The sequence below is a fragment of the Protopterus annectens genome, chromosome 9.part0, assembly GCF_019279795.1.
Source record: "Protopterus annectens isolate FY-2018-M chromosome 9.part0, PAN1.0, whole genome shotgun sequence".
Classification (NCBI taxonomy): domain Eukaryota; kingdom Metazoa; phylum Chordata; order Ceratodontiformes; family Protopteridae; genus Protopterus; species Protopterus annectens.
In genome coordinates this window covers 1969855796-1969871726 of record NC_056743.1, presented here as the reverse complement: position 1 = coordinate 1969871726, position 15931 = coordinate 1969855796, and the positions used below count along the sequence as shown (strand labels likewise).

Genomic DNA, 15931 nt, shown 5'->3' with positions numbered 1-15931 from the left:
TGACTTATGACCAGATCTCCAATTATAGCCTTTTATTATGTGTTCTTGATATGACTGCCATGATTCACGCCCTCAAGCTTCACATTTGTGCTGAATTTCATTTGCATCCATGTCTCAAACACATAATAATTAGGTTATGAGCATCAGTCCAGTCATAATCCTGTATATTTCAAAATTGACAACAAAAATATCACCTCTTAATGTGCCCTATTAATTATTACAATTAATTTCCTAAATAGTGTTGGAAGAAATAGCCAGGGAATTGTTATGGCTAGGCTTGTATAGGCCATAGGGCTGATTAGCCTAGTACCAACCTATGAACCTATGAACTGTACAGTACAAGTCATTGCACGTCTTTTATAATTTTATGATATTTTATTTAGGCTCTGCAACTGAAAATGATGTTGTGAACTACAGCAGTAGCAGGAGTGCACTTTGTAGTTGTGTATTTATTGCACAAGAATGCGTTCTACTCTATTACTATCTGATAAAATATTTTTTTTTTCACTTAATTGTACAACAAACTGCATTCCACTCTCCCATGCTTTAAAGAAAGCTGTAAGCTGTGGTGCCACATATAAAAAGAATTGCTAAGTAAATCCATGATCTGCATTTCTGTCTGTGTGTGTGGGAGGGTCACCGCAGCTGCTGGCACTTTTTATTAACAGGTACCGCTCCAGTTTATGTTTTATTTAGTTGCGTGACATTTATTTCTTTTTATTAACAGGTAACACATCAGTTTATGTTTTATTTAGTTGTGTGACATTTATTTCTTTTTATTAACAGGTAACACTCCAGTTTATGTTTTATTTAGTTGCGTGACATTTATTTTATTGTATTCATTTACAACATGTTTTGGTACAAGCATGGAGACAAGCAATGAGGACAGAAAACACAAAGACATTTGCAGTGCATCTTAATACCTGCAAGTAAAAGCTGATGAGTAAAGTGAATGAAGCATAAAGCAGAAAACAAAGTATACCAACTAGTTACAAAACAAAGTATACCAACTAGTTACAAAACAAAATATACCAACTAGTTACAAAACAAAGTATACCAACTAGTTACAAACCAAAATATACCAACTAGTTAGAAAACAAAATATACCAACTAGTTAGAAAACAAAGTATACCAACTAGTTACAAAACAAAATATACCAATTACTTACAAACCAAAATATACCAACTAGTTACAAAACAAAATATGCCAACTAGTTAGAAAACAAAGTATACCAACTAGTTACAAAACAAAATATACCAACTAGTTAAAAAACAAAATATACCAACAAAGTATACCAACTAGTTACAAACCAAAATATACCAACTAGTTACAAAACAAAATATACCAACTAGTTAGAAAACAAAGTATACCAACTAGTTACAAAACAAAATATACTAACTAGTTAGAAAACAAAGTGTACCAACTAGCTACAAACCAAAATATACCAACTAGTTAGAAAACAAAATATACCAACTGGTTACAAACCAAAATATACCAACTAGTTAGAAACCAAAGTATACTAACTAGTTACAAAACAAAATATACCAACTATTTCCATATTAATACTCAGACCTGTCAAGCAAGGTGTTTGAAATGTTAGGCACTAGTTGGTCTACTGTGTGGTAATAACCATACAGAATATACAGGAGGTTGGGTTTGTGTTTCCGTTACCTGTTTGGTTACTAATGCAATATTAGGTTCATGTTTTGTAGTGAACTGGTTGCCTGTGTGGTAAGAATCATCATTATGGCCATTTTCTAGCTAAAAGGAGAAACTGTTCTTGGGGAAGATAGGTACAAAGTATACCAACTAGTTACAAAACAAAATATACCAATTACTTACAAACCAAAATATACCAACTAGTTACAAAACAAAATATGCCAACTAGTTAGAAAACAAAGTATACCAACTAGTTACAAAACAAAATATACCAACTAGTTAAAAAACAAAATATACCAACAAAGTATACCAACTAGTTACAAACCAAAATATACCAACTAGTTACAAAACAAAATATACCAACTAGTTAGAAAACAAAGTATACCAACTAGTTACAAAACAAAATATACCAACTAGTTAGAAAAAGTATACTAACTAGTTACAAAACAAAATATACTAACTAGTTAGAAAACAAAGTATACCAACTAGCTACAAACCAAAATATACCAACTAGTTAGAAAACAAAATATACCAACTGGTTACAAACCAAAATATACCAACTAGTTAGAAACCAAAGTATACTAACTAGTTACAAAACAAAATATACCAACTATTTCCATATTAATACTCAGACCTGTCAAGCAAGGTGTTTGAAATGTTAGGCACTAGTTGGTCTACTGTGTGGTAATAACCATACAGAATATACAGGAGGTTGGGTTTGTGTTTCCGTTACCTGTTTGGTTACTAATGCAATATTAGGTTCATGTTTTGTAGTGAACTGGTTGCCTGTGTGGTAAGAATCATCATTATGGCCATTTTCTAGCTAAAAGGAGAAACTGTTCTTGGGGAAGATAGGTACCTAACTGTCCAGAAAACTCCATGGTGGTCCACTGATAGGGCATATCCACAGAATGTGGATGATCCTGGATTCTGTCCCTAATGACCAATGGGCTGGATTCATATCCCACAGTGACTTGTACTTGACTGTGTATGCATTGTGGTAGGATTTGTTCATAAGGTACTCTTACATGGTGTTGCATAGTCCTCCAACATGAAGACCTGCAACACCCCAAAGGGCTGGACCTGTGAACGTGAGGAATGCTAATGAGGTAAACCAGGGGAGAGGCATAAGCTAATTTACAATGTGGTCTTTCACCAGAACCACCTCCAGGAAGCCTTCTACACAGACAAGTCAGTCAAGAAAGTACTTGGCTATGTAGATCAGCATGCTAATCTCCACCATATTACGGTAGTGAATATGGCCAAAAAACATGTTCAACAGAGAACATGGGTGTGGATGGGGAAATCACTAGACCTTGGGGCATACTGTCAAAGTGCTGAAATAACACCATCATCAAAATCTGGATGGGAGGTAGGGGGAACCACCTGATACCTAGGAGCCAAGGAGAATAACAGGGAAAAGTACTGTCCCAGGACTACAGTTAATACAGGGACTGGGGTGGTGATGGGATACACTCTACCATACCTTCACCAACATTACTATGATGATGAGGAGATACACTGGACATCAGGGAACAGTGCATGGCATGTAACAGCATGATAAAACAAAAGGAACAAAGTGCCCAAAGACGGCAATGACTGAAACTGTGAGAAAGGGCACAACGTGGCACCAAATGAAAGGAGACACCACTTCTGAAGTTATAAAGTTGTAAAAGCAATCCTTTATTAATGCTTAAGGAAATCATGGAATTTTCATCCTCTAAACACCAGGACTTCTTCAAATATAAAGCCATTACAAATAATGTTTTTAAATGCCCTAATCCCATCACCAAAACAATTAACCAAATTCTATTACTCCACTACCATCTTGTGGTCTGAAGTAAACATAAATTATATAAAGTCTTACAATCAGCGCAAAAGTGCTGAACAAATTTTCTGTAGAAATATACCACAGTTCATAAAAACATTAGCTTTTAGGACATATTACCTATTTAATGAGATTTATACATATTTGTACAGGTTTTTCAAATGAGTTATTTATTGTTTTTATAGATTTTATTACATCAATTAGAGATGTTTTATAATTTATTAATATTTTTTGTATGACTATTTGCATCCTTTATCTCCATAGTGAGAACCTCGGTAGCTTGAGAATGAATTTTAAAATGAATTGCTTTATTTGTTAATTGTTTTGGTGATGCGATTAGGGTATTTAAGAACAGTATTTGTAATGGCTTTATATCTGATGAAGTCCTGATGTTTAGAGGATAAAAACGTGGTGATTTCATAAGTGTTAATAATGGATTGTTTTTACAGCTTTATAACTTTGGAAGTTGTGCCTCCTTTCATCTGGTGCCTCTGAGTGCACCGTTTTTACAGTTTTAGATGTTAACAGCATGATGGTGATAGGAGGAGGACACTGGACACAACTCTGAAGTGCCGTAATGTCACCAACTGCAAGACAGGGATCACGTGTGGTGTGGTGTTTGTGTTATTTTTATTTACTTTTATTCATTTTCTAGATCAGTTGTCTCTCTCTCTCTCTCTCACACACACACACACACACACACACACACACACACACACACACACACACACACACACACACGAGAGCGCTACAAAATCCTGAAAGCCCAAAACCATGAAACCCAAAATCCTAAGACCACTATATTCCAGCACAAGTACAGGATTTTGTAGCGCTCCTATATATATATATATATATATATATATATATATATATATATATATATATATATATATATATATATATACATGTATAGATATATGGGGTGGTGCATGATTAATCAGTTGCACAGATTTCATCACTTGCTGAAATGCTAGGGTTTTTCGATGGCAGTACATATGGTCAAACTCCAGCAGATCTGAGTGAAGACCTAAAAGATGAAGATGAATGGTAGCATCTCAAAAAAGCATGTGTGGGGACTATAGAACAGATATGAGTCCAAGCCACGCATGGAAATAAAGTAAATAAGGAAAGAGGAAGGCGGATTACCAAATGAAAGAAGAAGGAGTGCAGGAAAAGTGGGAAATAGAAAAGACAGACCAGACTAAAAAGGAGTACTGGTTAGCTTGCAAAAGGGCTAAATGAGCAGTTGCAATAGTAAAGAGCAAGGCATCAAAGGCACTCTACCAGCTTCTGGAAAGTGATTTAATAGATTGCACAAAGCAGCTGTATTGGGATGTAAGGCAAAGACAGAAAGAAAAAAAAGATAGTTATGAAGTTTTTCAAAAAAGATGCTATAGCAACAACTTGCTCAACAGCCCACATTACATCAGTGATAGACGGAAAGAATAGTTCCAGCACTTCTGAATGACAAAAAAAAAAAAAAAATACAGAAGCTGTACGTCCCCACACACAGTCTGCTATGAAAGAAGATGAGGATCCCAACCTAGAAGTAAGAATAGCACTTCTTCAGAAGTTTTTTACGAAAGCGTTGAATAAAGAGGAAGTTACGCTAGTCTGTGGTTTCGTATTTTCCAGCCTTGAGCAGTTTCTTTTGATTTATTTTTTGTCCAGCTGCTTTGTCGCCTTTTAAGGTTTGTTTACTGTGCCTCTCTCTAACAGGGACACAGAAGAGATCCCAGGGGTAAACTTACGATTAGTTAACTGTGCCTCTGTATAGTAGGTCACAGAAGATAGCCCTTTTAAGGTTAGTTTACTGTGCCTCTGTCTAGCAGGGACACAGAGGAGATCCCAGGGGTAAACTTACGATCTCCCATCCACACGTCAAGATTTCTCTTGAAGAGGGTCAGTGAGGGGCTCTGCCTAACGTGAATTGGGATTCTGCTCCAGAGTGAGGGGAGCCTCTGGGATATGAATCTGTCCCTCCAGCACGTCCTATTTATTGTTATGCTGAGGTTTAAGTCCTTGGAGTGTATAGCTCTAAGGGATTTGGATTTCCTGAGGTGGAGCATGTCCATTTATTCTGGGTTACACATGGCTTTGTACGTCAAGTATAGATCGCCTCTGAGTAGGCGGTAAGCAACTGAGTAGAGCTGGAGTTTCTTTAGTTGAACTGCATAGGGCATCTGTTTGAGGCCCGTGATCCTCTTGGTGAGGTGCTGCAGGTGTCAGGTAAGGTACATCCCAAATGGGGCATTGTATTCAATTATGGGCCTGATGAGTGATGAGTAGAGGGGCACAATGACCTCTCTTGATCTAGATGTGAACCCTTTTCTGATAAGGTGGGCTATATAGAAGGTTTTTCTAACCACTTTGGCAACGTGATTGTCAAAGGAAAGATTACTATCTACTTGGGTCCCCAAATCCCTAATTACTTCTTCCATACTTAATGGATTGCCACCTATGTGGTAATTTGTGGGCACTTTATTTTTCCCAAAGGGGATGACTATGCACTTTTTGGCATTTAGCTTGAGGCCATGGCTCTGGCACCAGGTATCTGTCTCTGTGAGACCCTTTTGGAGGATGCTTGTGTCAGCCGGAGAGTGGATTATGGCTCCCAGTTTGTAGTCATCTGCGAACTTGGTCAGCCATAGTCCTCCTGTGTTAGTCTGTACCTCAGAGAAGTATATACCGAACAAGAGAGGTCCCAGGACTGAGCCTTGTGGGATGTCACTTGTAACTGGTTTTGAGTCTGACATGGCACCTTCAAATCTGACCATGTGGGTTCTATCCCTGAGCCAGTTTGCAACCCATCTTGTGACATAGGGGTTGATATTTAAGCTGGTAAGCTTACTTATGATGCCCGAGTGGGGTATTGTGTCGAAGGCCTTTTCGAGGTCCAGGTAGGCTGTGTGGACTACCTTCCCCTCATCTATGGCTTTGGTAACTGTTTCAAAGAAGTCAACTAAGTTTAAGAGGCAAGATCTGCCCTTAACAAAGCCGAATTGGGTAGGGTCCAGTGTCTGGAGGTTCCCAATGTCTTTGTTTATGAGTTCCATAATGATACGCTCCATAGCTTTGCAGACCAGACTAGTCAGGCTTATAGGACGATAGTTCCCGGGGTCCGTTGTGGCACCACCTTTGTGGAGCAGGACCACTGTTGCTGTACGCCATTCTTTGGGTACATATCCTGTAGTAAGGCTGAGTATGAACAGTGACTTTATGTGAGGGTTCAGTTCTTCTTGGAGCTCGTGTAAGACGCAGCCCGGGACACCGTCCGGTCCCATTGATGCTGTGTTTTTTGCTTTGGACAGGGCAGCTTTCACCTGTGCATCTGTGATGTCTGGGAGGCTACATTCTGTTGGGATAGACATTTGCTCTTTTGGGGGGGAAGAGGGGGGAGTTTGCACTAAACCTGTCTGCCATGATGTTGGCAATGTCTGTGGGTTCAGTGTATTTTTTGCCATTGTGCACTAACTCAGAGCATATCTGGGAGTTGCCTCCCAGATTCCTGACATAACTAAAGAAGGCCTTGTGATTATCTTTAGCGTCTTGGGCAAGTTTTCTTTCGAAGCTGGCCTTTGATGATTTTATGAGGGATCGTAGTTTCTTGCTAGTACTGATCAGAGATGCCTTCCCTTTTTGGGATTTTGCCCTATCATGTAGTAGCTTGTATAGGGGCTGTTGCCTAGCTTAGTGAGTTTTTCTATGATTCCTGAATGGGGAATGGTATCAAATGCCTTGGCCAGATCAGGGTAGGCTGTATGAACCACCTTGCTTTCATCCACAGCTCTGGTGACTGACTCAAGTTGAGCAAGTTAACTGATTAGAAGTACTGGTCCTCGAACCTTTTTCAGTCAAGGCTTAAGCGGAGTGAGGCAGAGTAGAGTAGGTAGTACCAACTATGGAGTATCCTGCTTTAATCAGAAACAATCTGTGAACAAAAAAAGCTGTACTTTCATTACCATGACTTAAGTCTGGCCAGCTTGAGCAGCTATGATTTTTGAAAGCTGGGAATGTGTGTTTTTTATGTATACGACCAGTATGAATTCTCTGACCCTAATTAGTGACTCAGAAAAGTTTCTTTGAGCACAATATTGCCCTTAATGTTATTGATAAGCTTATGGGAATGGATTAATTTAAAGAAGTACCTTAAAGCTATACAAACCAATTGGCTGCTTGGTTTGGACTGACTTGCATTATGAAAGAGGATATGCCCTCCAGCCATGAATGCTCTGTAATGCTATCTAAATAGAATTCTGGACTATTGGCCGCTGGGTAAAATAATTCTAAGTAGTATTCTGCTTGAGGGACTCCTCCTTTGCACAGTTAGGGTGAACGGCACCTCTATAAAGCACTGTTTTCACTCCCTTTCTTTGAAAGAAACCATTGCACATCCAAATTTTGAAGGGTTGTAACCTTGTCTGTCTGCTGTTGGTTGCACTTTAGCTGGCAGCATCATGAACCATCCAGCTGATGGCTTCACTCTTCAGGGATACTCTTTATGAGATCCTGTCTGGAGGGGTACATCTGCTGGGAACATGCTGTGTAATGTACTGTAATGCTTGTGGATATAGAATAGTGGATATTCATTAATAAATATGCTGTTTCTCATAAAAAATGTTAAGAATATTGCATAATTTAATTAGAAACAAAATGCAGTTTACATAGTTATTTATTTTCTTGCTGGCTTTTTTAGGTACAGAAAAAGATATGCAATACCTTAAAAGGTGGAACAAGGAACTGTGCTCCTTTAAACTTCAAGGCATATTAAAGAGTGAGATATTCAGAAAAAGAGCGATCATATTCGCATGTATTTTCATGTCATTAATCTTCGTGGTAAGTCGACAACACGAATACTTTGTTATATTACTCTTTCCTGATGGTTATAAAGTGGAAAGCACCTCTACCCTGTTAAGTTCATCATTTCCAGCTACAAGGTACCCTCTTGGTTTGGTTTACCCCTATAATTATTCTTTTATTCTCAATGAACCAGAAAACTGCAGACATAAACTTCCATTTTTACTGCTTCTGATCTTATCGCGGCCCAGTGAAGTTATAAATCGATATATAATTCGAAAGACTTGGGGAAATGAAAGCTTGGTACCAGGAGTTTCCATTACGAGGTTGTTTTTAGTTGGGGTTCCTCCACAGCTTACAGATTCTTACCAACATCAATTGGAAGAGGAAAGTGCAACATTTCATGACATCATTCAACAAGACTTTGTGGATACTTATGTCAATCTGACCATCAAAACAATGATGGCAATGCAGTGGGTGAGCATGTTTTGCCCAAATGTGTCTTATGTCATGAAAGTCGATAGTGATGTTTTCCTAAATACCAAACACTTAGTCAAGTTCCTTCATCCTGAAATGCCACTGAAAACTAACTATTTTGCTGGTTACAAAGTATTAAATGCAAAGCCAGTTCGAATTAAGAAGCGCAAATTTTATGTTCCTTTAGAGCTTTATGAACTAGACTATTATCCTCCATATTGCTTAGGGCAAGCGTATGCATTCTCAGGAGACCTTGCAAAGAAGATTTATAATATTGCTCAAACTATCAGAGCATTCAACATGGAGGATGCATTTGTGGGGCTTTGTCTAAAGACATTAGGAATCAACATTTCAAATACGCCACACTACTTGTTTCGAATAGAGAAAATCAACTATGACAAGTGTCTTTTCCAGAAGCTAATCTTTGTTCACAGATTTCCAATAGATGAGCTTCAACAAGTCTGGCCAGACTTTATGACAGCCAGTGACACATGCTCAAAACACAGAACATAATTTGTAGAATGATAAATAATAGAAGAATACTGAACCAATGACATGTTACTGTGTCGCATAAGCATCACAGGGCTTTTCTCTAAAGCTAATCCACAAGAAATCCACTAGACCGCTGATATCCTCTGTACAAAAAGATTTTATTCAGATAAAACGCTTGTTTAAAAACGCTTTTCGTCCTACAGAATCGTTGGACTTCTTCAGACAAAAGAAAAACGTTTGATACCATTCAAATCACATTTAAATAACCTCCGTCATGTCACTTGGTTTTCTGCCTGTCGGACGAAAAGCGTTTGTAAACAAGCGTTTTATCTGAATAAAATCTTTTTGTACAGAACTCAGCAGTCTAGCGGATTTCTTGCGCATTAGTTGGTGTCCGAATATCGTGTTTTCTCTAAAGCTGCCCCAGAACGCTGATGTTTCTAAATGCCATTTCATCTCGAAAATATCAATACATGATGGTATGCAGCACAAATAAGTTTGTTACAGGAAACCACTGATACATTTGTTTAACAAAGTCAACAAAACAAATACACTTTTTATGCAAGCAGCAAATGTCTCTACTGAAAGTTTTAATTTTAATTTGCCTCAGTGACCAACATTTGTTATTTTTGTAGTACAGACCTATAGACATGCCAGTCCATGATAGTGTGGAACCTTGTACAGTAACTACATGGCAGAAAGCCCAATATATAAGTGTCAGACCTTGATGCTCTTGGTTGTTTAGCAACTTAAAAAAGATGAAAACATGCTGTTGAGAAATTGTTTTAAGTGCTTTACTATCTAATCAATTAACAAATGACTTAGTTTATGAAAAAAACAAAACAAAAAATTGAAAGAATAAAAGACCTTTTCTATTAGTTAGAATTATTGTATCTGTTTTCCACACAAAAGTATAGATAGTAATACTAAAGCCATATATTGTACGTATGCTATCCTTCCAATTTCAGCATTCTGAGTCCAGGGCATGGGTGGGCACACAACTAGTTGTTATCTGGTAGGCAGCATAAAAAATAACATTGTGTAATAATGACATCCACTAGTGTATATTCCTTAATATTTTGTTCCCTCCCTGTCCTTCCATCGTGGTTGACTTACCTCCGATATTAATATGCCTAATGGCCTCATGTCGTTCTTCATCTTGGGGACCCTGGTGGGTGTGCCAGTGTTATATACCGAGATAAAAAAAAATGTCCTTTTTTAAATCCCTGAATTAGTTAAAAGTCCATTATTATTATTTCTGTAGTCCATCACTCCATCAATGACACTGGAGATAGACAGCTCTTAGTATCATTGTCCTAATCTTAAGAAGTGACCATAGTCCTAAAAGTAGTCCGTTCTTGAAATGCACCCCTCAGCATATTTTCCTCTCTACAAAATCCATATATCAGTTTTGTGCACTCTGTCTGACCCCCTCACATCAGAACTCTTTTAAAAGTGAAACTTCATAACCAAATTTTTTTTTTTTAATATAGGCATATACTAGCTCACTGACTTATTAATAGGGTAAATAAGCTATTTTTCCACTGGCAGTTTTCAGGCATGAACCTGACTATAACTGTAAAACCAAATGCAATACTTAGACAGTTTCAATTAGTTGACCAGCATATTCTGGAAAGTGGGCTGAAAGTAGAGAAACTCTGACTGACATAGGAAGAACATGAGAACACCTCACACTGTAATCCAGAGGTCAGAACTGAACCACAGACCCTGGGAGGTAGCATATTTAACCAATGAGACATCCTAGTGCCTTGAAGTATTTTACAGGACTTTCAAGAAATAACTATTAACAATCATTTTTGAGATGAAATTTTTAATGTGGCCAAAATATCCACTTTGAATGTATTCCTATATGGTGTGAGGTTTATGCTTTCTAATTATTATCTGTCTTTTTATTATATGGTTACTATGCAGTATTTAATTTTTTTAATTATCAGTTATCATATTGTGAGGTTTTTGTCTTTTGCATATATTTGTATTCCTTTTCCCCTCCATGTTCATAGAGGGTAAACAGAATGTAAATAAATAATTAAGTAAATAAAATTTTGTGAACAAAGCTATTGCTATTACACAGTTTTATTAATGTGATTTGGATGTGACAACTGTTGAATTACTCTTTGGGATAAATCTGCAACACCATTAAAGGTGGCATCTAAGTGGACTATCCTGAAAATCTGCTGCAAGATATTTATCACTACTGAAGTTATAAACACAGGTTTATTTAAAAATTAAATATTAAAAACTTTTACAGTTTTCAATAGTTTGAGCCCAGACTTCAAGCATAGTTTTTTCTTTTTTAGTTGTTTCTTAGTAGCAGAGGCCGTCAGAAATGTGTACTTGTCATTTTTCAACTTCCTGTGCTCATGTAGACATTTGCTAATTACTCCTGTTCCATTTCTGTCCAAATGACAAGCTGGTAGATGAAATGTCATTGCGTAAGACTGACTCTTGGCACATGTGCAGTTTGTATGTGTCGCACTGCCACTTGAAACAGGATGTTTTTGTTTTCTTACACCACTTCTTGCTGGTGTAGATTTCAACTCTCTGTCTTCCTCACTTGCCTAAGGCAGACATGATGGATGGATGGATGGATGGATGGATGGATGGATGGATGGATGGATGGACGGATAGATGGATGGTGGCCCCCTGTTATAAACAAACTATACAACAGAAGGAAGAAACTGTTGCAGAAAAGAGAAAATTCCCAGGATGCAAAAAACTCCCTCACCAGCCTCAGTAAGAAGCTGAGATCCCTCATAAAATCCCCAAAAGCTAGTTACGAAAGTAAAATTGCCAAAGATTCCAAAGAGAACCACAAGGCATTCTACAGTTATGTCAAGAATCTAAATGGCAATGCTCAGATCTGCTCTGAGCTACAACAGAATGGCATTAAATATACTGATCCCAAGGATATTGCCAATATCCTGGCAGATCGATTTAGTGCCAACTCCACCCCCCCCTCTCACCCCCTAAAGGGCCCATCTCAATATCAAAAGATTGCCAAATTCCGATAATCACGGCCAAACAGGTAAAAACTGCACTCTCCAAAGCTAAAAATACAGCATCCATGGGACCAGATGACATCCCAGGCTGTGTACTACATGAACTACAAAATGAACTGGCACCTCACATAAGTGTCATGTTTAATCATAGCCTCACCTCAGGCTTCATGCCCACTGAGTGGTGCACAGCTACAGTTATCCTGCTCCACAAGGGAGGATCCGCCTTGGATCCCAGGAACTACTGTCCCATCAGTCTGACAAGTCTGATCTACAAGGGCATGGAATGCATTATCATGGAACTTATAAACAAAGAAATTGGCAACCTTCAAACACTGGACCCCACCCAGTTTGGGTTTGTGAAGGGCCGATCTTGTCTCCTGAATCTGATTTACTTCTTTGAATCAGTCTCCAGAGCTGTGGATAAGGGTAAGGTGGTCCACACAGCCTATCTGGACCTCGTCCAGGCCTTCGACACCATCCCCCACTCTGGAATTATAAATAGACTTACTAAGCTGGGCATAAATCCCTCCGTCACTCGATGGGTTGCCAACTGGCTTACTGACAGAACCCAGACTGTAAAAGTAGCCAACTCCAAATCCAGCTCCAGACAAGTGACAAGTGGAGTACCTCAGGGTTCAGTCCTGGGGCCACTCTTGTTTGGCATCTACTTCTCTGAAGTACAGGCCAACACTAAAGGACTATGGCTAACAAAGTTTGCAGATGACTGCAAACTGGGAGCCATTATTGAATCCCCAAATGATGTGGATATTCTACAAAAGGGCCTTACAGAAACAGATGCCTGGTGCCAGAGCCATGGGCTCAAGCTTAATGCCAAGAAATGTATACTTATCCCCTTTGGAAAAAAACATGTACCCATGAATTACCACATAGGTGGCAGGACGGTAAACATCAAAAGTGTGATGAGAGACTTAGGGACGCAGGTGGATAGTGGTCTCACTTTCGATAACCACATCACCACAACAGTCAGGAAATCCTTCTATGTGGCACACATCATCACTAAGGGCTTTTCATCCAGAAAAAAGGAGGTCATTGTCCCACTGTACTCATCCCTCATTAGACCCATTATAGAGTATAATGCCCCGTTTGGTATGTACCTCACAAGATATCTGCAACAGCTGGAAAGGCCGCAGAAATACCTCACTAAAAGAATCACAGGCCTAAAGCAGATGCCATATGCTGACCGTCTAAAAAACTCCAGCTATACTCTGTGGCATATTGTCTACTCAGAGGTGATCTCTGCTTAACATACAAGCCCATGTCAAACCCCGAGCTGCTGGACATGCTCCACTTAAAGAAATCCCAATCCCTCAGAGCCATACGCTCCAGGGATCTAAACCTTGTCATTACAATGAACAAAACATGCTGGAGGGATAGGTTCCTGACCCAGAGACTCCCCATACTCTGGAATAGACTGCCCATACATGTCAAGCAGAGCGCCTCATTGGCCCTCTTCAAAAGGAACCTTGATGATTTGATGGGAGATAGGAAATTCACCCCAGGGATCATGTCAGTCGCCCTGCTAGACAAGGGCCCAGAAAAGTAAATATTGTGGGAAGAAATATCCAGGGAATTGTTATGGCTAGGCTTGCATAGGCCCTAGGGCCAATAGCCTAGTACCAACCTATGAACCTATGAACCGATGGATGGAGGGAGGGATGGATGGAAGGAAGGATGGATGGATGAATGGATGGATGGATGGATGGATGGATGGATGGATGGCCATAAAAGTAAGTCTGGATGAAATCTCACTTGGCACAAAGTATCACAATGTTTAAGCATTTGTGTTTACAGGTTAGTGAAATGATGACATTATGCTGCACATCTGGGGCAGAACCATTGATGCAACTTGGGAGGAAACCCACACGAATGCAGGGAGGACATGCAGACTCCGCACAGAAGGCACCCCAACCAAGAATTGAACTGGAGAGCCTTTTGCTGTGAGGTGATAATGCAAACTGCTGCATGACTCAAATCTGATTACCTTCATTTCTCTTCTGGTGGTAAAGGGATCAGATAATGTAATCTCTAGTCAGGGACATAGGCAGGATATTTGTAACTGTATGCCAGGTTCTAAATTGTAGCCTTCCAACCCCAAGAAGTATAAGCTTAAAAAAAAACAGCGAACCAGATAAATACGTAGTCTGCAAAAGAATATATATATATATATATATATATATATATATATATATATATATATATATATATATATATATATGTATGTATATATATATATATATATATATATATATATATATATATGTGTGTGTGTGTGTGTGTGTATATATATATATATATATATAAAGAGTATACATATTTACATCATTATTGGTTGAAAACACAAATGACTGACACACAAATAACAGACACAAGTAGAGCAATAACACAAATGACTGACATGTATAATGAGCAATTCACAAAATACTGACAACATCAACAATTTAAAAAAAAAATGCCGTGTAACCCATTGCACAAATAAATACATTAGTTCTTTTTTTGTTTGGTAACTGTGTGATGTGGTATCCAGATTTAATGAAAAAGATGGCTCTCTGTACTACTAATGGACAGGGGTAGCTCCTAAATGCTTAATCTCTTCCATGGGCCCCCTCAAATTATCTATGGTATGATCTCAGTTATTCTCCTGGGGTAATATTTAATTATCGATCATGGGATGGATAAGGCCAATTTATTACCTAATGGGATAGGATATTTTGAAACTGGCTAGGCTTCAAATGGTCGGTAAAGACAGCTGGCCTAGTACTTACCTATGAACCTACAAACCTACACTTGGCTATACCCATGCCCTTGGTGACAGTGAACGGTGGAGTTTCTTATACAATATATAGTCTACATTTCCATGAAAAGTGTACTGTGAGGATGAAAGAGATTAAAGGAAGAAACAAATCAAAGAATGTTAGTGTGTGTAGTTGCCAGGAAACAGAAACAAAAAAATACCATTTGATACAGAATATTATCATAGTGGGATAATCTAAGTGTGGCAGAACCAAAGACTGAGGTAATCACTGGCAAATAATACCGTTCATGAAAGGAAAAAAGACATAGAAGTGAAAGCATTAATGTCAATGTTCATATCAGCCCATCTAATCTGGCAGTTATGTAGAAGACTGAACTGTTAATAAGCTACTTTATGTAGTCCCGGGTTTGATTCCCTCAGTCTCCATTTCAGCTGTGTGACTCTCAACAGGTTACTTGACCACAGTACTGTTGGGAATGTGACTAATGATAAACCCTATTTAATAAATTCATTAAGAAACTTTGCAATTAAAATTTTGTTCCCTTTTTGCATCCCTGATATAGAGCTCTGCTCCCACACCTCAACAACAAAACATGCCTCCAAGGTTGAGTCAGCTCAAGGAAAACGGATTGATTTCATTTTCCTTTTCTTTAAGATGGTATGATACATGACAATAACAGTTCATTTAGGCATCAAAATTGTGATGGTGAAGCCTCCCCTTTTTAGGACATAAAAATCAGATTTAGAAATTACATAACAAAATCTCAGCTGTAGCCATATAAAGGCTGGTGGGTTGATAACAGGTAACCTACTGGTGGATGAAGACTGAATGCTCAAACTTCAGTTGCCCAAGGTACAAATCATCGATGAGTGGAGTTTCTCCAC

The 15931-nt window shown here is 38.5% G+C and overlaps 1 protein-coding gene across 2 annotated transcripts in view; it reads left to right on the top strand.

The window, feature by feature from the left end:
* Positions 1 to 11341, top strand: part of LOC122812362 (beta-1,3-galactosyltransferase 2-like) — an 87906-nt gene extending 76565 nt beyond the window's left edge. For both annotated transcript variants that reach the window (XM_044084794.1, XM_044084793.1), the window contains exon 2: positions 8184 to 11341. In XM_044084794.1, the coding sequence (XP_043940729.1) occupies positions 8198 to 9274 (1077 nt within the window). In that variant the 5' untranslated portion in view covers positions 8184 to 8197 and the 3' untranslated portion in view covers positions 9275 to 11341. The remainder of the gene's footprint in view (positions 1 to 8183) is intronic.
* The last annotated feature ends 4590 nt before the right edge of the window (positions 11342 to 15931 follow it).